The sequence below is a fragment of the Pristiophorus japonicus genome, chromosome 3, assembly GCF_044704955.1.
Source record: "Pristiophorus japonicus isolate sPriJap1 chromosome 3, sPriJap1.hap1, whole genome shotgun sequence".
NCBI classification, from domain to species: Eukaryota; Metazoa; Chordata; class Chondrichthyes; family Pristiophoridae; genus Pristiophorus; species Pristiophorus japonicus.
In genome coordinates this window covers 243,829,143-243,850,249 of record NC_091979.1, presented here as the reverse complement: position 1 = coordinate 243,850,249, position 21,107 = coordinate 243,829,143, and the positions used below count along the sequence as shown (strand labels likewise).

Genomic DNA, 21,107 nt, shown 5'->3' with positions numbered 1-21,107 from the left:
CAGAGCCCGCCTAGAATTGCACAATAGCTTTGATGAAATCCTACAACAAGCTTCGGCGAGCCTTTGGGTTGGGTGCGTTAAGAGTTAAGGGGGACAAATCCTTGAAAAAAGAAAATTTCCGACAAATCCTTGAAAAAAGAAAATTGCTAGAGAGAAAAAAAGAAAATAGAACAGCGAGAAGTTTCATGAGCCGTTCAATAAAACTTGCCAGGCGAAAACTGGTGTAACTGAGCAGGAAATGACTCACAGTCTTTTTTTCTGTGTGTGTGTGTTAATATCCGCTTCGTCATTTGCAGCACTGATCGAAAGCAGCCTGTCCCCCTCACCCCTGAATAGAGTGTTATACTGAAGATCTAAAGGTCCCTGGTTCAATCCCGGGTTTCGGCAATATCTAGAGAAATGATCAATTTTTGCACATCGCAAGGAAACGCTGCATCATTGCTCACTGACTTAAGAGTGTTTAATCGTTATTTAATGGTATTGCTGTGCAATTTGATCGCACAATACTGTGTGTTTCAGAGGGATTATTGAAATTGCATTAATTGTGCACCTATCTTAATATTTATTACTGCATATAACTCTACTGGAAATATACAAAATATTTAGAGAGTACTAGCTTTATAGTGATTACGTACCAGCTTTATAGTGATTACTGAATCATGTGAGCGTCCTATCACAATCTAGACAGAAACAAATAGCTTAAGCTGCCTTATATGAAGACAATTTTTTAAACTTAATATCTAGGAAAGGGGTCAAATAAACTTGCGAGCTGTAAAGATTAATAATTTAAAGGGGAGGGGAGTTGGGATTTCAGATCACTGAAGCTAAGCAGGCACTCTGCAGCTAAGTAATGGGCGGTGTGGTGGGTCCCACAAATACCACCAACCTTGCGGACACACTTCTACATTCAGTTACAAGATTGGGATTGTAACTCCATTTCAAAATGTTTCTTTTTAATGACAAAAAGCACGTTTATTCATCGGATAGATTCAAAACTTTGTGATTTTAAAATAAAATCTTTCTGGGGTGTTTTTTTTAAAAAAAGAGCCAAATTTGGTGAAATATTAAAAAAAAATCTTTGTTTCTGAAATATTTTAAATACATATGTAAAATTATTTAATTCCACATTCTCGTGGGGACCACTAAACGCGCATCAGATTGTGTAGAAATAACTTATGCCCAGTTTAAAATATTGCTCCAGCAGGCGTACAAAATAATTATGGAACAATTTCTGTCAGATACTGTCCCTTCTATGGGAAAAAATCCATTAAAAAATGTATATTTTCCACTTTAATAATCTTGACAATGTGTTAAACTCGGTTAAAAATTAAACAGACGTTTTAAAAAAACGATTTGATTAATTTAATAACAGCACCGATTTATGATATTTTAAACCTCTCCTGAATACAAAATTGGTTTAAAAGAAGTGTCATTAAAAGATAGAGAATTGTCGCTTCAACTTTTAGCAGGCGTTTCCTATTTAATTGCAGATGGCTTTTCCTACTGTGTATATATTAAAAAAAAGTGAATTAGCACATGACGAACAAAAGGGGGGAGCTAAACTCCTTTTGGGCAGTGCGTTGGATTTTTATTCTGATGATAAGGCCAGATCGGATTTTTTTTCCATCGCCTCCTCCTTTTAATTCCCCCCCATCCCCTTACACCTCTTCCTGCGTATGATTGAGGAAGTTTGTAGTCCATTACTGGAGGATCAATGCCTTATTTCTGATTTTGTGCATGTGGTTATATATAAAGAAGAAACCTTTTTAATATAAATACAAAAAAGAGGAGGAAAAAAATAGCAGAGACAAGAAGAAAGCAAGATGGCTGCAAACTGATTTGTGTGTGTGTTAGATCTGGATTTTAATGTTGATGAGAGCCAACAGCAGATTGGATTTTCGCCTCTTCTGATCGTGTTTTTTTGGTGGATTTATCTAGGACTTGAGGAGGAGTGTCGGAACAGTTTGGAGTTGACAGAAGAGGGTGGTGTTCGTCTGTGTGTGTGTGTGTGTGTGTGTGTGTAGGGGGGAGCTAAAAAGGAAGAAGTGTTTGGGGGGTGGGGGGAAAAGAAGAAAAATGTGCCATAAATATAAATGATTTAAAATCCTTGGAGCAGGAGGAGGAAGAGGGAAAAAAAAAGAAAATAGGCACAGAGTTTCCAAAAAAAAAGACTTGCTCAATCAAGATGGCTGTAAATGAGTGGATTTGAAACCAAAAGGAATATTTGTTGTGCCCTTAAAAAGCTTAAATGGTGCCAGGAAGATTGGAATTTCCCTTTTAAATCTCTTTTGGGAGGAAGAGAGAGAGAGGATTGGCTTTTATGAGCTGGATGGCAGTGAGGAAGTCAGACAGTTGAAAGCTGTGAAGAAGAAAGGAAAGAGATAGAGAGAGAGAGCGAGAGAGGAGGGTGTGTGTGTGTGTTGGAGGCTAAAATAGATTGATTTTTTGTGATTGTTTTCGGTCTCTCTCGGAGGAAATTTTTTTGCCCTCGTATCTTTGTTTTGAAAGGGAGTTTTGGCCGTTGGGGAGAAGGAAAAAGGCCGGGTTTTTTTTGAAGTAAAAAAAAATAACGACTTTTTTTCCAAGATGGCTGAAAACTGGAAGAGCTGCTTCGAGGAAGAACTTCTCTGCCCCATCTGCTTGCAGGTCTTCGTCGAGCCGGTGCAGCTGCCGTGCAAGCACAACTTCTGCCGGGCTTGCATCGGCGAGGCGTGGGGCAAGGAGGCGGTGAGCCGCTGCCCCGAGTGCAACAATGTCTACCCGCAGAAGCCAGCGCTCGAGAAGAATCTCAAGCTCAGCAACATCGTGGAGAAGTTCAACTCCTTCACGGCCGACGCCGCCGCCAACTCTGCCTCCTCCACCACCTCCACTACCACCGCCGCCGCCAACTCTGCCGCCTACAGCCCGCTCTGCTGCCGCTACTGTCGCAGCTCGCCCGCCCAGAAGGTCTGCTTGCGCTGCGACACCGGCTGCTGCCAGTCGCACGTCGGTGCCCACCTGCAGGCCGCCTCGGTCAGCGGCAGCCACCTGCTGATCGAGGCGGGCGACGCGCGGGCCTGGAGCTGCACGCAGCACGACGCCTACCGCCTGCTGCACTGTGAGACCGACCAGGTGGCCGTGTGCCGCTACTGCTACTACATGGGCAGCCACCACGGCCACAGCATCTGCGACCTGGAGGTCAGGAGGAACGAGATACGGGTAAGGAGGCTCAGCTGCACCTGCAATAACATTGCGTTATAACTCATCGTTTATCTATATCTATATTTCTTTCTATCTATCTATCTATCTATCTATCCTTTTTCTCTCTCTCTCTCTCTCTCTCTCTCTAATGGCAAGAGGACTAAATCACCATTGTCTTTTCTCATCTCCTGAGGGAGTCAGTTTGAGAGAAAAAGTGAAACTTACAAATCTGAAATTAAAAACTGGAAATGCACAACAAGTCAAGTCAGCATCTGAAAATGCTAATTTTTTGGTGGGGGCAGATTAGAGATCCTTCAGAAGGACCCTACACTAGGCTTATATTCCTTTTGAGTATAGAAGATTTGAGGGGTGATCTGATTGAGATGTTTAAAATGTTAAAACGATTCGATAGGGTTAGATACAGTGAGAAACTATTTCCACAGGTGGGGGAATTGTGAACGAGGGGACATAATCTTAACATTAGAGCCAGGCCCTTTTAGGAGGGAAATCAGGAAACATCCCCCCCAACCACAAAAGGTAGTAGAAATCTGGAATTCTCTTTCCCTTCCCTCTTTCCCCCCCCCCCCCCCCCCCCCCAAAGGTTGTGGATGGTGTGACATATGGAACTTTCAAGACTAAGATCGATATTTTTTTTGTCAGGCAATAGTATCAAAGGATATGGAACCACTGTGGGTAAATGGAGTTGAGGTACAGATCAGCCATGATCTCATTGAATGGTGGAGCAGACTCGAGGGGCTGAATGGCCTATTACAAGTGCTGACTGATTGATCCTGTGTAGTTCGATCCTGTGTAGTTCCAGCAATTTTCTCTCTCTGTCTTTGATATTTATAATCTGATCGTTTTTCTGTGTGTTTTATTTTGCATGTCTAATTTACTTCATGCTTTTTAAGGGCTAAAGTGTTGCGCAGGGCATCTTTTGCATTATAAATGACATTTGTGGCGCAATAGTCAAAGATCAGTAACTTGGTAGGAAAGTGTTTTTGGAATTTTAAACAAATAAATTAATGCATTGAGAGGTTCTTGGCTTCATCAATGCTGTATATTTCTTTCCTCCTCAGCTATAGAATGATGAGATGTTAAGCTAAGAGGGGCTATAATATGAGGGAGTAGGTGATGTATTGGGATATCAAACTGAAAAATGTTGAGCTCTTGTCAGGAGCAGATGTCTCCTTGAGACTTTGCTTTCACAGAATGTTAGCATGGAGTTCTGTGATAGGCAGAGAGAAAATGCGAGTCTGGAGACTCTCTCAAAGCTATTGAACTGAAAGCTTTTAGATAGGGAATTCTGTAATTGCACAGGTTCGAACTGGGAGACTACGCCTCCCAAAGAACAGCTGACATTTGTAGGCTTTGGGGAGGAAAGGGTAAATGGGGTTTTCTTGCAGTAGAGTTAAATTCTGGCCTAGCCTAAACTGCCTGGGATTAACTGGGGGGGGGGGGGGTTATCCACATGGAAGCAATTGTAATTTATAGTGCAGCATTCTTCATGTTCCTCTGCAATTCAGTCATGATGGTATCTGCAATCCTGACAGGTTAAGAATAGTGTTCTAATTTACAAGCTGTTTTTTTTTAAAAAAGCACTTTTTTAAATAATTTATATATTTCAATTTTATTAGTGGTCAGATTGTAAGTGAAATTTTAGTCTGATACCTTTAAATTGTGGTTCTGACAGACCAGCATTATATACTGGAGTGAGATTTTTGGTCACAAATTGCATGTATACAAGAGCAATAATTTCCTCATGTACTGGAATGTTCTAAAGCCAGACTCTGAATTAACAAGTTTTTGGTTGCCCTATAGATGAAGTACACCCATCTTTTGGGGGAAAAATAAAGCTGTGGCTCATTGGTTGGTTTTTAGTATCAGAAGGGATTTGTCCTTCTCGAGTGACTTTGGATCAAGTGCCTCGATTTAAACAATTTGAGTAGGAGACTTTGTTTTAATTATTTCATCTCTTTTCACTTCTGTTACTAAATTCATCCATCCCATTTTTTAAATGTTTGATTCACTTCTTATTATCCCCCCCCCTCCAACCCCATAAAAATACTCAAAATATTTGGCCAATTGATTCCAGAGAGGTAAGTTTGTTAATCTAGAAGCCCAAAGTGACCATCCTTTATCAATAGTTTCAGCAGCCCTGAATATCTCTGCACTCTTGGCAACTGTTTGGGAGCCAGTTTTTGATGCCAGAATTTAAGTGAAGTTGGGAATGGCATTTAAGATTTTGGGCCTGTATCAGTGTTCATCAGTGTAAATCCATTCGACAGTTTAGTTTGGAGGTCACAGAGAACGCTCCATTAGCTAAATGTTAGCATTTTTCACTGAGCTAATGGCAATGCCAGCCTTGTGTGGACAGATAGGGATGCAGGTGTGGAAGGTCAGATTAAGTTCAGAAATGCAGAGTCACTGCTGCAATTTTCCTGAATTTATGAAGTCAGCAACACCAATAACAAAAGCTTGCTGCTGGAAGTCATGCGATGTTTTGGGAAGTGTTTTACTCCCATTCATCCTGAGCTTTGTGGGATCACTCAACTAATTAAATCTGACTTTGAAAGGGACATATTCTGTTGATCCTGGTTCGGAACCTTTTTTTTTTGAAAGTGCTTTTATTTTTACATTTAAATTTTTTAAAAAACTGGTTACTTTGCAGTGTTCCTGTTGGATTTATTTATTTCTTGTTTGAGACCTTTTTTTAAAGGGGCACAGCCCACCCTGAGGTCTGTGGATGATGAGGGTTTGGGAAGTATTTGCTTTCTGTTCCTTGTTATGCTTCTGCTGTGAACAGATGACATCGCAGTTGTGATGATCTTGGAATTTCCACAATTTCTGTAACCGTGGATAAGATCAGGCAGCCATTTTGAAGACCAATGCAGTTTGCTTCTCTTGTCAGGGAGCCACAGTGAGTATAATGACTGCAACAAGGAGTCTGGGTCCAAATGAGAAGCTTAAGCTATTGAACGAAGACTCCATGCTATCCATTCTGTAGCCAGCTTCAATAGAATGGAATATCAGGCGGCCATATCCAAATGCTGTGTGATTTCCCTTTTTTTTTGTTTTGCTAAGTTTCCTCATTGTTTTGTCAGGAACCAGTGTAACTTGTTTATTTTTAAATCCATCAATTCTGCTTGTTCCTGGACCAAACAATTTAAGGAAACTTGAACTAAATTTACCTACGAAAACAAACACAAAAATCTCTTAACAGCCAAGGCTGTTTCCGGGTCGCTTCAACTGTGAGGCAAAGTGGATCAGTTCCAGCTAGGTCCTAAAAGTTCATTGACCTAAATCTATCAGTCATCTTGGATCAGCAGGCCAGGGGAGGAGGGGTTGGGGAATCTATTTACCAAGCAGATATTTTATTGGCATTTTTCATAAGTGGTTTGCAGCAATCCTGGCCTAACACAGGCTGGGTTGGTCATTGTATTAAATCTTTTAATCATTGTCAAATTTGAAGTGACTGAAATGTAAACAATTGATTAATCACAGAGCTAGTCAGTGTGGCCACGGTTCTCAGTTGGTTTGACGTGATCATTCAGCTCCCTGCTCTGCAGAGCGGCAGAGCCATTGTTGCTGTAACAAACATCATTTTTGTTGAGTGAGATGGGCCTGCCAGCATTTCTATTGGGAGGGGAAAAAAAAATGCAGCTTGGCTAGCCGTGGGTTTGCAAAATGTGTTTTTTAACTAGCAAACTGTAGCGAGGCCTGTGAAGACTCGCTTCAGCAATGGTCCCCGGTTTTTGCTGTGTCTTTGTCTGGAGCTGAAACTGAAAACCACCTTTATCTTTCGTCCAAACGAAATGCAGCGAAATGTTTAAAATGGAAACAAGAGACAACTTTGAATTTTGGAGCCTTTTGATAGTCAAAATAAAACTGCCGTTTTTGTTTTTCCTTCATTGGCCTCCAGTCTGACAGCATGAGGTCCTTGTCACCCATCCCATGTAGTTAATTGAATGCTCAACTCGAAAGGTTGTTCTGTGCACCAACTTTGTTATTTCAGTAGTTTAAAGGAATAGAATATGATTTATTGCTGTTCACTTGGCATTATTTCAGAAATGTCTTTCATGTCCTCCGCCCTCTTTCCCCCCCCAATCCTGTTTCCCCTTCCCTTATGGGTGGGGTGACCTGGTGCTGACAGCCCTTCTGGTACGACGATAGTTACACAATCTATTCACAGTGGGGGCATCGTGGCCAAGCCCAGATTTATCCTCTCTTGACATTGGTGCTTTCCATAAAATTCATAGTTTTCAATGGAGGTCACTGGATAGTGAAGGAAGTAGGACTTCTGTCCTCCTTCCTCCCTGCCCCACCTGGGGCCAGTTAAAGTGCTCCCCACTAACTTGGCATAAGAACATAAAAACATAATGAATAGGAGCAGGAGTAGGTCTGCTCCAACATTTAATAAGATCTGATCTTGGCTTCCACTCCACTTCCCTGCCCGCTCCCCATAACCTTCGACTCCCTTATTGCTCAAAAATCTTCTATCTATCTCCACCTTAAATATATTCAATGACCCAGCCTCCACAGCTCTCTGGGGCAGTGAATTCCACAGATTTATGACCCTCTGAGAGAAGAAATTCCTCCTCATCTCCTTTTTAAATGGGCGGCCCCTTATTCTGAAACTATGCTCCCTAGTTCTAGATTTCCCACACGAGGGGAAACATCTTTTCTGCATCTACCTTGTCGAGCCCCCTCAGTATCTTGTATGTTTCAATGCAAGATATATTCCAGGGTTTAAAGTGGGGATTTGTATTCTTCCTTCATACTATTTCTGTTGCACTTTATTGCTTTTTTTAAGCCCCCCTCATTGTTTCCAGCTCCCACCTCCCTCCACAGGCCTCTGTATTGAAGAGTGGAGGGAGAGGGCAGGAGAAATGGAATATGCACTTGTGAATGTGTTTTCTAAAGAGCAGGCACTCTGTATGTTGGCATATCTATAAATTAATTTCCAGGGCTGGCTTGTTTAGCTATCTCTGCTCTGCAGCATGTAGTTACGACTGATGCATTCCGGATTAGACAGCATCCCACTGAAACATCAGTCCTGTGTCTCCTGCCTACTGGAAACTGCTTGAATCTGGGTAATGGCGAGGGCAGTGGGCAGTGGGATAGCAGTTGATGTTTGGAGTGCTTTGCTGTCTGAACTAGACTGCAGTGCCAACAAAAATGCATCAAAATGAAGGATGACTACTTGCACCGATCTGACTAATGGATTAAGGTTGCTTGGCTAAAAGATCAAGAGAAGCATAAGCCAACCAGAAATGTTGTCAGTATTTTGTTTAATTGGCTAGTGGAAAGTAGCCAACTTGAAGCTGTTTGCACTGCCAAAGTCAATACTTCCCGATCCAATTAGCTACCAATGGGAGGGTCTCGAGGTTTGCCATCTGTGACCATGCCAGTTAGTTTCAGCCATGTTCATGCATCTCTGTCGCTCATTATGATGGTGTGATGTATTGCTTAACCAGGTAGAGGCTAGCCAGAGCATGCAGTGCTATTTTCTGTTGAAGGTATAGTTTTCAACCAGGATCGTACAGAGAATTGGGGAAATTGGATATTTGTGAGAGGTACTGTATCTTTTCCTTCTTCCTCTTTCTGCTTAGTAATTAAATTTTTTATTTATTTATTCACGGCATATGGGCATCGCTGGCAAGGCCAGTGTTTATTGCCCCATCCCTAACTGCCCTTGAGAAGATGGTGGTGAGCCGCCACCTTGAGCCACTGCAGTCCATGTGGTGAAAGTGCTCCCACAGTGCTGTTAGGGAGGGAGTTCCAAGATTTTGATCCAGTGATGATGAAGGAACAGTGATATATTTCCAAGTCAGGATGGTGTGCAACTTGGAAGTGGTAGTGTTCCCAAGCGCCTGCTGCCCTTGTCTTTCTATGTGTTGGAGATCGCGGGTTTGGGAGGTGCTGTCAAAGAAGCCTTGACGAGTTGCTGCAGTGCATCTTGTAGCTGGTTCGCGCTGCAGCCATGTTGAGCCGGTGGTGGAGGGAGTGAATGTTTAAGGTGGTGGATGGGGTGCCGATCAAGTGGGCTTCTTTGTCCTGGATGCTGTCGAGCTTCTTGAGTGTTGTTGGAGCTGCACCCATCCAGGCAAGTGGGAAGTATTCCATCACACTCTTGACTTGTGCCTTGTTGGTGGTGGAAAGGCTTTGGGGAGTCAGGAGGTGAGTCACTCGCCACAGAATGTCCAGCCCCTAACCGGCTCTTGTTGCCACATTACTTAAGTGGTTGGTTCAGCTTAGTTTCTGGTCACTGGTGACCCTCATGATAATGATGGGGGATTCGACGATAGTGATGCTGTTGAATGTCATGGGGAGGTGGTTGGAGGCAATTGTAAAGAGATAGTCATTGTCTGACACTTGTTACTTCTGTGGGACATTTCTGGTCTAGCATGGGTGTGTTTGGCAGTTTAGCACCCCTCGATAATCAGTTTAGTCCATGGTTGCGGACAGCACTAAATAACACTCATAGGAACTGCATCTAAAAATTGGATTATATTGTTTTATCTACTGTTACCAGTGTCTCCCTGTGACTTTCCCTGCAGTCCCACTAGTTTGCTTCCCCTCCTCACTACCATCTCAGTGGTTTGTTCACTCCCACCCCCTTTTTGTGAAAAAATACATTGCCTCTTCACTGCCTTTTTGTTTTGACGACCCACTGAGATGAGGAACTTGTCACGTGATGTGGGGATTCTAAATGTGAGCCTATTTCTATTATTGATGTAAGAAACAGCCAACTAAAATGCTGTAAAAATGTTTTTGTATGCATTGACGCATCGCTAGTACTTTGGATTTAATGCTGCTCATAGTTTGGACACACTTTAGGAAACACCATCTCCTGCCTCAATTCTAAAAGGGAGCTAAAATATCCATTGGAGCCCCTTGCAGACTTCACTGGTCTCCAGCACTAGATCATCAGTTACAGCACTAACCCACTCATTAACAGATTTGCTTTACATCCATCTGGTCATCTTGGAAGGCAAGAGTGTTGATTCTTGTCCATCTATCTTATGCATGTTGGATAAATTCTAGGTGCTCGCATTTACCTTGTTTGAGGTAAAGGAAAGAGCATGTCAGCGAGTTTGTTTGCGGGCAGGGAATGAGCTGGTTGTTATGTTGCTTTCATGTCACTAACCTGGGGCAGTGTAAATACTTCAGTGAGAGTCGTCTTCCTTTTTCAGTCAAAATCTCTTATTCTTTGCTGCATCTGAGGCTACACCCAGGGAACAAAACTGGTTTATAATCAGGAATCTCCAGCTTCAAACTAAAGCCTTTGTGTAGAGTGTGCGTTGTTTCATGACGAAAAATGCGGGGAAGGAAAAGATCTTAGAAGGGAGAAAAGCTTTTATTTTATATTTTCTTTTAACCAAAGCTGGATTGGTGCCAGGCTGTATTGAGGATTATATGACATTGCTATGGGCAAACCTGAACCCTGCAGGTTGTATGTGCACATTGTGCTAACACCCCACCCACTCTCTTGTGTTTCCACTGCGTATGTTTGACTTTACGTTGCTGGTACTAGAATGATGTAGAAGGAAACAGAGTTCTTTGCTACTCTGGCTCTCTTTTTCCCCCCCCCCCCTCCCCCCCCCCCCCCCCCCCCAACACCCAACACACCACCATTCTGAACATTTCACCGTGATTCATTAACATAGCTGCAAGATTTTGGCTGGTCAGTCACATTGTGATGGTGAAGCCATTCAACACCTACTTTAAAAAAAAAATTGCGACCAGGCTGATCTGAGGTTCTGGTTTTGTGGGTGGGTAGATAACAACAACAGCTTGTATTTATGTAGCACCTTTAACCTAGTAAAACATCCCAAGGTGCTTCACAGGAGTGTAATAAGATAACAACAAAAAATTGACACCGAGCCACATAAGAAATTACGGCAGATGGCCAAAAGCTTGGTCAAAGAGGTAGGTTTTAAGGAGCATCTTAAAGTGGAAAGGGAGGTTTAGGGAGGGAGTTCCCGAGCTTATAACCGTAAAAAAGGTTGGTGAGAAATTTTATATTTTTGAGGTCAACTACTGAATTCCTCAATCTCCTCGCACTGAACAACTTGATTTCTTTTTCCTACACGATAGATGTTTTTCCTCTTTGAACCATGGCATTAACAAAAATTGCATTTTCCTTGTGCCAGAACTGCATCTACTCTTTGTATAAATCCTGTATAGAGAATACATTGTCTTGTATGAAATTAGTCATCCGGTCAAAAGACTCTGGTGCAAGACAAACTGTCTCCTTGAAAATTCTGATGAGGTAAGGCCCTGAGATACTGGAGATTAATTGAATTTGGGCCAAAAAAATAATAAAGCCCTGAAAATGGAGCCTATCCATAAATCCCCCCAGCACAAGATGTCAGCATGCAGCAATATAGTGATAGAGATAGCGAGGGAATATACTGATGTGTATAGTTGAGGAGGGTATCCAGTTTTCATTTGACTGGGCTGCAATGGTCTAATCACATCATAAACCACAAGTGAAAAGCTTAAGCTGCTTATATGGACATTGAACCCCCCCCCAAAATTGATTCCCTGGTGTATATCTCAATGTTTTACAAGGGGTCTAAACTGAAATTCAGCTTTCTCTCTCTCTCTCTCTCTCTCTCTCTTTCTCTTTTTCTCTTTCTCTTTCTCTTTCTCTTTCTCTCTCTCAGCTAGTTTTACCAGTAGTGTTGGGGGCATAGCGCTTCGCGATATGGGTGCACGGATATAATAAAATGTGGGGGTTTTTGACCTCGGGTAATTCTGATCACATGGCAGGTACTGCAGTATAATCACTTTATTTTCTGCAGCAGTTCACTGCTTTATATCCCTGCAGTATATATTGTATCGCAGTTTTTAAGGTTGGTGACTGTTGCACCATCTGTTCTTTCTCTGTTTTATAATACATGAATGCCCGTGCAATTGCGATCGGGCAAAAACGACTGGTATCTCGTAGTTTGTGACTTGGAAGTCTATTGGTGGTGTGGTTTGAAAGATCTGTAGCAAGAGACAGAAAGTGCCGAACGTTAATTTAAGTGCTGGAGCCTTACTAGACTTCTGTGTCAAATTGCCACCAGCTGTTTTTCAAATTTAAGGCAGGTTCCTTAATCGTGTGTTTTGGGATGATTTCTATCTGCCTTGCAGATTAGAAATTTTGAGTTAATGCACTAGTAACTTGAACCTTTATGCTTAAACAGAGGCACTTTCCTATAGGATGTCATTGTGCAGGAGTAGTAGTGTTTTGGTTGTATATCTTGAAGCAGAATAATACCAAGCTAATGGACCTCGTTCAGGGATCAAAAGGAAATGCATTTCTTGTCCGGGTATTGTTGTTCTTCTCTTGCATCTGCAGCAGGGTGGAGAAGATGAAGGGTGTGTGTTAGTTATTCCATCCCAGTTTTCATGGCGTTAAGAATATAAAACAGCGTTTTACACTTTCCTAAAACAAGGACAACCTGCTGATCATCTCACTCTTGGCTACTGAAATCACTAGAAAGTATGTCAGAGTGGCGTGTGTTGAAGCTTTCTTTCCTCATCGTCCCCCTGCCTGCCACTTCGCAACTCCATTTTGGCATGACCTCGTCGCAGATCAGTTGACATTTGGAACTCGATATAGAAGAATCTGAAGAACAAGCCTGCAGCTCTGCCAATTGATAATGCAGTGCTTTGGTAACCAATATCCCGTGGTTTCCCTGGCAATGCTATCAAAAGTAAGCTTTCTGCCACTGTTGTTTGCGGCAAGCACCATAGATGGACGTGGTGAAATGCTACGGATGCTGGAAATCTGCAATAAAATCGGAAAATGCTGGAAACACTCTGCAGGTCTGAAGGGTTCTGCTGAAAGGTCATCGACCTGAAACGTTAACTCTGTTCCTCATTCCACAGATGCCGCTTGACCTGCTGAGTGCTTCCAGCATTTTCTCTTTATTACCATAGAAATGGTCATTGGTTTATGGATTCTGATTCGGTCTGTTTTACATGGACTCTTGCCACTGTGTACTGAGGATTGTATTCTGGAGCTCTTTCCATGTATAATTGGTGACTGTCAAACTCCATTTTTATCATGTAAGATTCTGAGTTCTTACCAACATTTTGGGGATTGTGTTTGGTGATTTCTGTCCTTTTTGTTGTGAAAGCCACAAATCACTGGCCTTGGCTATAGGGTGTTTTTTTATATTGATGCAAATTCTATCTTGAATCCCATTTGCATACAAAAGCCAGAAAAAAATGCCCAGTGTTTTCTGAGCAGCCTTGTAAATTCACCAGAATGTCCTTTTCAAATAAAACACAGTCTAGTTCTTGAGTAGAAGAGAACAGAAAACGCTGGAAATACATAGCTGATGGGCCAGCATCGGTAATGAGAAAAGACCAGTTATGACATGTACCCTTCATCAGATCAGACTGAAGACTAAGAGATTAGGGGTGCAATAGATACAAGTGGGGGGGTGGGGGGGGGGAGAGAGAACCAACCGAGGCACTTAATGTATTAAATGACTTGCAAATTGCTTAATAGACAAAGATACCAAAAATAATCAGTGGAAAATTGCAGACAAATGGAAAGGGGGGAAAAAAAGAAACATAGAAAATAGGTGCAGGGGTAGGCCCTTTGAGCCTGCACCGCCATTCAATAAGATCATGGCTGATCATTCCCTCAGTACCCCTTTCCTGCTTTCTCTCCATACCCCTTGATCTCTTTTGTCATAAGGGACATATCTAACTCGCTATTGACTATATCCAATGAACTGGCATCAGCAACTCTCTGCGGCAGGGAATTCCACAGGTTAACAACTCTGAGTGAAGAAGTTTCTCCTCATCTCAGTCCTAAATGGACTACCCCTTATCCTAAGACTATGTCCCCTGGTTCTGGACTTTCCCAACATCGGGAATATTCTTCCCGCATCTAACCTGTCCAGTCCCGTCAGAATCTTGTGTTTCTGTGAGATCCCCTCTCTTCCTTCTAAACTCTAGTGAATAAAGGCCCAGTTGATCCAGTCTCTCCTCATGTCATTCCAGCCATCCTTGGAATCAGTCTGGTGAACCTTCGCAAGAATGTCCTTCCTCAGATTAGGAGACCAAAACTGAACACACTATTCCAGGTGAGGCCTCACCAAGGCTCCTGTACAACTGCAGTAAGACCTCCCTGCTCCTATACTCAAATCCCCTTGCTATGAAGGCCAACATACCATTTGCCTTCTTCACCGCCTGCTGTACCTGCATGTCAACTTTCAATGACTGATGAACCATGACACCCAGATCTCGTTGCACCTCCTCTTTTCGTAATCTGCCGCTATTCAGATAATATTCTGCCTTTGTGTTTTTGCCCCCAAAATGGATAACCTCACATTTATCCACATTATACTGCATCTGCCATGCATTTGCCCACTTACCTAACCTGTCCAAGTCACCCTGCAGCCTCTTAGCGTCCTCCTTACAGCTCACACCGCCACCCAGTTTATTGTCATCTGCAAACTTGGAGATATTACACTCAATTCCTTCATCTAAATCATTAATGTATATTGTAAAGAGCTGGAGTCCCATTTATCCCGACTCTCTGCTTCCTGTCTGCCAACCAGTTCTCTATTCACGTCCGTACATTACCCCCAAAACCATGTGCTTTGATTTTGCACACCAATCTCTGGTGCGGGACCTTATCAAAAGTCTTTTGAAAGTCCAAATACACCACATCCACTGGTTCTCCCTTGTTCACTCTGCTAGTTACATCCTCAAAAAATTCCAGAAGATTCGTCAAGCATGATTTCCCTTTCATAAATCCATGCTGACTTGGACCGATCTTGTCACTGCTTTCCAAATGCGCTGCTATTTCATCCTTAATGATTGATTCCAACATTTTCCCCACTACTGATGTCAGGCTAACCGGTCTATAATTACCTGTTTTTTCTCTCCCTTTTTTTGAAAAGTGGTGTTACATTAGCTACCCTCCAGTCCATAGGAACTGATTCAGAGTTGATAGACTGTTGGAAAATGATCATCAATGCATCCACTTTCTAGGGCCACTTCTTTAAGTACTCTGGGATGCAGACCATCAGGCCCCGGGGATTTATCGGTCTTCAATCTCATCAATTTCCCTAACACAATTTCCCGCCTAATAAGGATATCCTTCAGTTCCTCCTTCTCACTAGACCCACTGTCCCCTAGTACATCTGGAAGGTTATTTGTATCTTCCTTCGTGAAGACCGAAACAAAGTATTTGTTCAATTGGTCTTTCATTTCTTTGTTCCCCATTATAAATTCACCAGAATCCGACTGCAAGGGACCTATGTTTGTCTTCACTAATCTTTTTCTCTTCACATATTTATAGAAGCTTTTGCAGTCAGTTTTTATGTTCCCTGCAGGCTTCCTCTTGTACTCTCTTTTCCCCCTCTTAATTAAACCCTTCGTCCTCCTCTGTTGAATTCTAAATTTCTCCTGTCCTCAGGTTTGTTGCTTTTTCTAGCCAATTTATATGCTTCTTTCTTGGTTTTAACACTATCCTTAATTTCCCTTGTTAGCCACGGTTGAGCCACCTTCCCCATTTTATTTTTACTCCAGACAGGGATGTACAATTGTTGAAGTTCATCCATGTGATCTTTAAATGTTTGCCAGTGCTTATCCACCGTCAACCCTGCCAGTCTATTCTAACCAATTCACGCCTCATACCGTCGAAGTTACCTTTCCTTAAGTTCAGGACCCTAGTTTCTGAATTAACTGTGTTATTCTCCATCTTAATAAAGAATTGTACCATATTATGGTCAATCTTCCCCAAGGGGCCTCACACAACAAGATTGCTAATTAGTCCTTTCTCATTACACATCACCCAGTCTAGGATGGCCAGCTCCCTAGTTGGTTCCTCGACATATTGGTTTAGAAAACCATCCCTAATACACTCCAGGAAATCCCCCTCCACCACATTGCTACCAGTTTGGTTTGCCCAATCAATATGTAGATTAAAGTTGCCCATGATAACTGCTGTACCTTTATTGCACACATCCCTTATTTCTTGTTTGATGCTGTCCCCAATCTCACTACTACTGTTTGGTGGTCTGTTCACAACTCCCACTAGCGTTTTCTGCCCTTTGGTATTCTGCAGCTCCACATTGATTCCACATCATCCAGGCTAATGTCCCTCTTTACTATTGCATTAATTTCCTCTTTAACCAGCAATGCCACCCCGCCTCCTTTTCCTCTCTGTCTATCCTTCCTGAATGTTGAATACCCCTGGATGTTGAGTTCCCAGCCTTGGTCACCCTGGCGCCATGTCTCCATGATGCCAATTACATCATATCCGTTAACTGCTATCTGCGTAGTTAATTCGTCCGCCTTATTCCGAATGCTCCTCGCATTGAGGCACAGAGTCTTCAGGCTTGTCTTTTTAACACACTTTGCCTCTTTAGAATTTTGCTGTAATGTGGCCCTTTTTGTTTTTTGCCTTGGGTTTCTCTGCACTCCACTTTTACTATTATCCATTCTATCTTTTGCTTCTGCCTCCATTTTATTTCCTTCTGCCTCCATTTTATTTCCCTCTGTCTCCCTGCATAGGTTCCCGTCCCCTGCCATGTTAGTTTAACTCCTCCCCAACAGTACTAGCAAACACTCCTCCTAGGACATTGGTTCCGGTCCTGCCCAGGTGCAGACCGTCCGGTTTGTACTGGTCCCACCTCCCTCAGAACCGGTTCCAATGCTCCAGGAATTTGAATCCCTCCCTTCTGCACCACTCCTCAAGCCACGTATTCATCTGAGCTATCCTGGGATTCCTACTCTGACTAGCACGTGGCACTGGTAGCAATCCTGAGATTACTACCTTTTGAGGTCCTACTTTTTAATTTAGCTCCCAGCTCCCTAAATTTGTCTCGTAGGACCTCATCCCGTTTTTTACCGATATCGTTGGTACCTATATGCACCATGACAACTGGCTGTTCACCCTCCCTTTTCAGAATGTCCTGCATCCGCTCCGAGACATCCTTGACCCTTGCACCAGGGAGACAACATACCATCCTGGAGTCTCGCTTGCGGCCGCAGAAACTCCTATCTATTCCCCTTACAATCGAATCCCCTATCACTATAGCTCTCCCACTCTTTTTCCTGCCCTCCTGTGCAGCAGAGCCAGCCACGGTGCCATGAACTTGGCTGCTGCTGCTCTCCCCTGATGAGTCATCTCCCTCAACAGTACCCAAAGCGGTATATCTGTTTTGCAGCGGGATGACCGCAGGGGACCCCTGCACTACCTTCCTTGCACTGCTCTTCCTGTTGGTCACCCATTCCCTATCTGCCTGTGTACCCTTTACCTGCGGTAAGACCAACTCGCTAAAAGTGCAATTCACGTCATTCTCCGCAACGTGGATGCTCCAGAGTGAATCCACCCGCAGCTCCAGTGCCGCAATGCGGTCCGTCAGGAGCTGCAGGCGGATACGCTTCCCGCACACGTAGTCGTCTGGGACACCAGAAGCGTCCCTCACTTCCCACATATTATAGGAGGAGCATAACACGTGTCCGAGCTCACCTGCCATGTCTTAACCCTTAGATTAACTCAATTTGGCAGCAACAATGCTAAAGGTTACTTACTGATAAAGAAAAGAAAAAAGAAAAGCTACTTACCAACCACTTACCCCCTTGGCTGTGACGTCACCTTTTGATTTCTTTCTACTTTTTTGCCTCCCTGCTGCAGCTGCACCGGCTGGCCTCCTCGACCTCCCGTTGGCACCTCCCAACTAATGGGCCTTTTGTAGGCCTCCCGACTCTGCTGCTCCGTCTCTCTGACGCCTCCTCAACCTCCCGCAGGTGCCTCCCGACTGATGGGCCTTTTGTAGGCCTCCCGACTCTGATGCCTTGCATTTATATAGTGCTATATAAATGAAAGAAAGCCTTGCATTTATATAGTGCCTTTCACACCCACCGGACGTCTCAAAGCACCTTACAGCCTATGAAGTACTTTTGTAGGAAACGCGGCAGCCAATTTGCGCACAGCAAGCTCCCACAAACAGCAATTTGATAATGACCAGATAATCTGTTTTTGTTCTGTTGATTGAGGGATAAATATTGGCCCAGGACACCGCGGATAACTTCCCTGCTCTTCTTCAAAATAGTGCTATGGGATCTTTTATGTCCACCTGAGAGGGCAGACAGGGCCTCGGTTTAACGTCTCATCTGAAAGACGGCACTTCCAACAGTGCAGCACTGTACTGTAATGTCAGCCCAGATTTCTGTGCTCAAGTCCCTGGAGTGGGACTTGAAGCCACAACCTTCTGACTCAGAGGCGAGTGTGCTACCCACTGAGCCACAGCTGGCACAAGGACAAAAGAATATTCAAATAGTGGTGCGGCGATATGTTCAACAAAAGCATTAATAGTAAAGAAATAGGGGGAGTAGAAAAGCTGCAAATGCAGCAGATGTGAAAGTAAAACCGAAGATACAAGTGACTCGCAGTGGATCTGCCAATCGTAAGAGCAGCTCCAAACTGGGACAGATCTCCACCTGAGCTGTGCTCTAAGAGTCCCTGGCCCAAATATTAACCAGCATCCCCTCGGCACAGACTGACCCTCTCCACATGGCAGGCACTCGCTGCTGTGAAGAAATTGGAGTATACGGTGCATTTTACTAGTACAGTTGTACCTCTCCAGTTCGGCACCCTTGGGATCTGATCAGTGCCGGACCAGAGAATTTTCTGGACCACGGGAGGTCACGCCGACCCTAGCGTTGTCAGCAGTACCTTAGACTTACCGGGTGCTGCTGACAACAACCTGGCCACGTTCTGCGCAGAAGCCTACTGTGCAGCATTTCTCAGGCCCAGCTTCGGCACCTCAGTCAGTCACACTCCTCCCTCCCCCTCCGCGCAGACCCGACCTCTGAGGGAACAGCGGGGAGAAGAGGAGCAGCCAGCCCCAGGACACAACGTGGTTGCGACCCCCCCCGCCCCCCTTGCTGGGAATGATGACGGATTAAGGATGTTGCCGGACCAAGAAGTCCTGGACTGGAGAGGTACAATCTGTACTGGATAAACATTATGTGGTCAGTAAAAGTCTCATCTCCAAGTCAGCAACCATAATATGGGGTGTACTTAATGCTTTTTTTAACTCAGCAGGGAGTTTTTTTTGTTTGTGTGTGTGTGTGAGAATCATCTTGGTTCCATGAAAATAATTTTATATGTACAGCAAATTTTTGCACTATTCCTTGCTTGAAAGGTTTATTAAAATGCTTTATTTTCTCCAGTATGAAAAAAAAAAGCCACGCCTCCAGATGACTTTTTGAGCTGTTTTCACCAGTCTGGCTTCTTTTCAAAAAAAGAGCTAGTCAGTCACTAGCACTGTGGGAGTTGCTGGAGCTCGATGGTGTTTGCAATTTTCAGTTCTTTCAACCTAAGTCTTTGAAACAAATATAAAACTACCTGTATGGTCTTGGGGACTCAAGAACCTCTGGCCTTCGCAGTCCAATGGTTAGAGCACACACTGGTTCTAAAGTACTGGGGACATGTAGGTTGCATTCCACCACGGTCACCCTATTCTTTTTCAGTACTTGAAATCATTGTTTCAGTGATTCCCACCATTGCCCTGTAAAGTTTACCTGTGGCTGGTTGTCCAGTGGAGAAGAGATTGCATTCATTTCTAATACAGGACCATTAGTCTGGATACTCCGTTTCATAGTCGGTTGGTAATGCTGGAATCCGATTGTCCTAAATTGCAGTGGATTGTATATTTGATTCCATATGGCTTTGAAGTTGTGTTTCCCATCATTGAATAGAGGGCTTTTGATATTGAAGGTTCATTTATATAACTGAAATATCACGTGCACACCTAGAGTTATTGTGACAGCTGTCTCATTGCACTTGTTCTATTGGGGATAGTCAGGGATTTGAGTGTCACAGTACTGTTACATTTGTATAAATACGCACACAATGGTAAAAGTTATGGTGGTATTCATTTGTAATTAAGTGACTGCATTTCAACTCCTCTTCTGTTTCTACCTTGTAATATGTGTGTTGCGCATGATATCTACAAGTTGCATTTGGTACCGTCTAGATGGGCTTCTTAGCTGAGTTAGGTGCAATAGATTCCTGGGTAGAAAACAATGGACTAGTTGGCTTTGTGTTCAAGTACTAATTCAGCTACTAGGTGTCGCAGTTGTGTGAGGTGGACTGGTTGGGTCCTGGCCTGCGAGCACCATTGGAGCAGGCTGGGAAGCGGAAGGAGCAGCGTGGCGGCATACCACTCCAGGGAGCTGGAGCAGGAGAGCAACAGCAGTGAAGAGGGACATCACCAAGATCCAGGTCGCCGATTGGAGTGCGGGCAGATACAGCAGGAGCGGCGAGATCAGGGTGAAGAAGCGGCGAGAGATTGTAGAGGGACGTGATCGGGGCCCAGGAGAGGCGTGAGTTTGGGGCCCAGAAGAGGTGAGGGCCCAGGGGTAGCATAGGCCAGCCGACACTGTGATATGTGTGTGCACTAGGTCCGTGCAGCAGAGCTGGTCTCCAGTTGTCTCGGTTAATCCTTGCCTAGACCAAGACCTAGCTCTGTCAAGCCCGTGTGGTGGCTGGTGTGCAACGGCCACCACATATTAAAAATCCACGCACAGGCATGTTCCACCCTTCAACATGTAGTTCGGGACCTGGAATTTTAGGTCCATCATTGAAACATCTGTAAACTTTTTGATGTGGAAGCAAGTCATCATCGATTCGAGGGACTGCCTATGATGATGGTTGGGCTGGGTGCTCTTTGCCTTTCCACCATTGTTCATTGTTCATGGGTTTATATGTAACCTTCAGGGCTGCTGACCGAGGGTCGAGCGGCTCTTTGTCAGCCAGTGTGGTCACGATGGGCCGAAATGGCCTCCAGCTGCGCTGTAAATTTCTATGTTTCTAATGCGCTGTTACAGAAGAGAAGAAAATCTAATTGTGGATGAAACTGAGCACTGCCTCCAAGCAAATGGTTGGGAATTAG

General features: G+C 43.8%; 1 protein-coding gene across 1 annotated transcript in view; it reads left to right on the top strand.

Moving 5' to 3' along the window:
• Positions 1 to 1,585: 1,585 nt before the first annotated feature.
• The window catches only part of trim8b (tripartite motif containing 8b), a 76,408-nt gene continuing 56,886 nt past the window's right edge, over positions 1,586 to 21,107 (top strand). The window contains 1 exon segment of the mRNA XM_070876483.1: positions 1,586 to 3,198. Within this exon segment, the coding sequence (XP_070732584.1) occupies positions 2,587 to 3,198 (612 nt within the window). The 5' untranslated portion in view covers positions 1,586 to 2,586.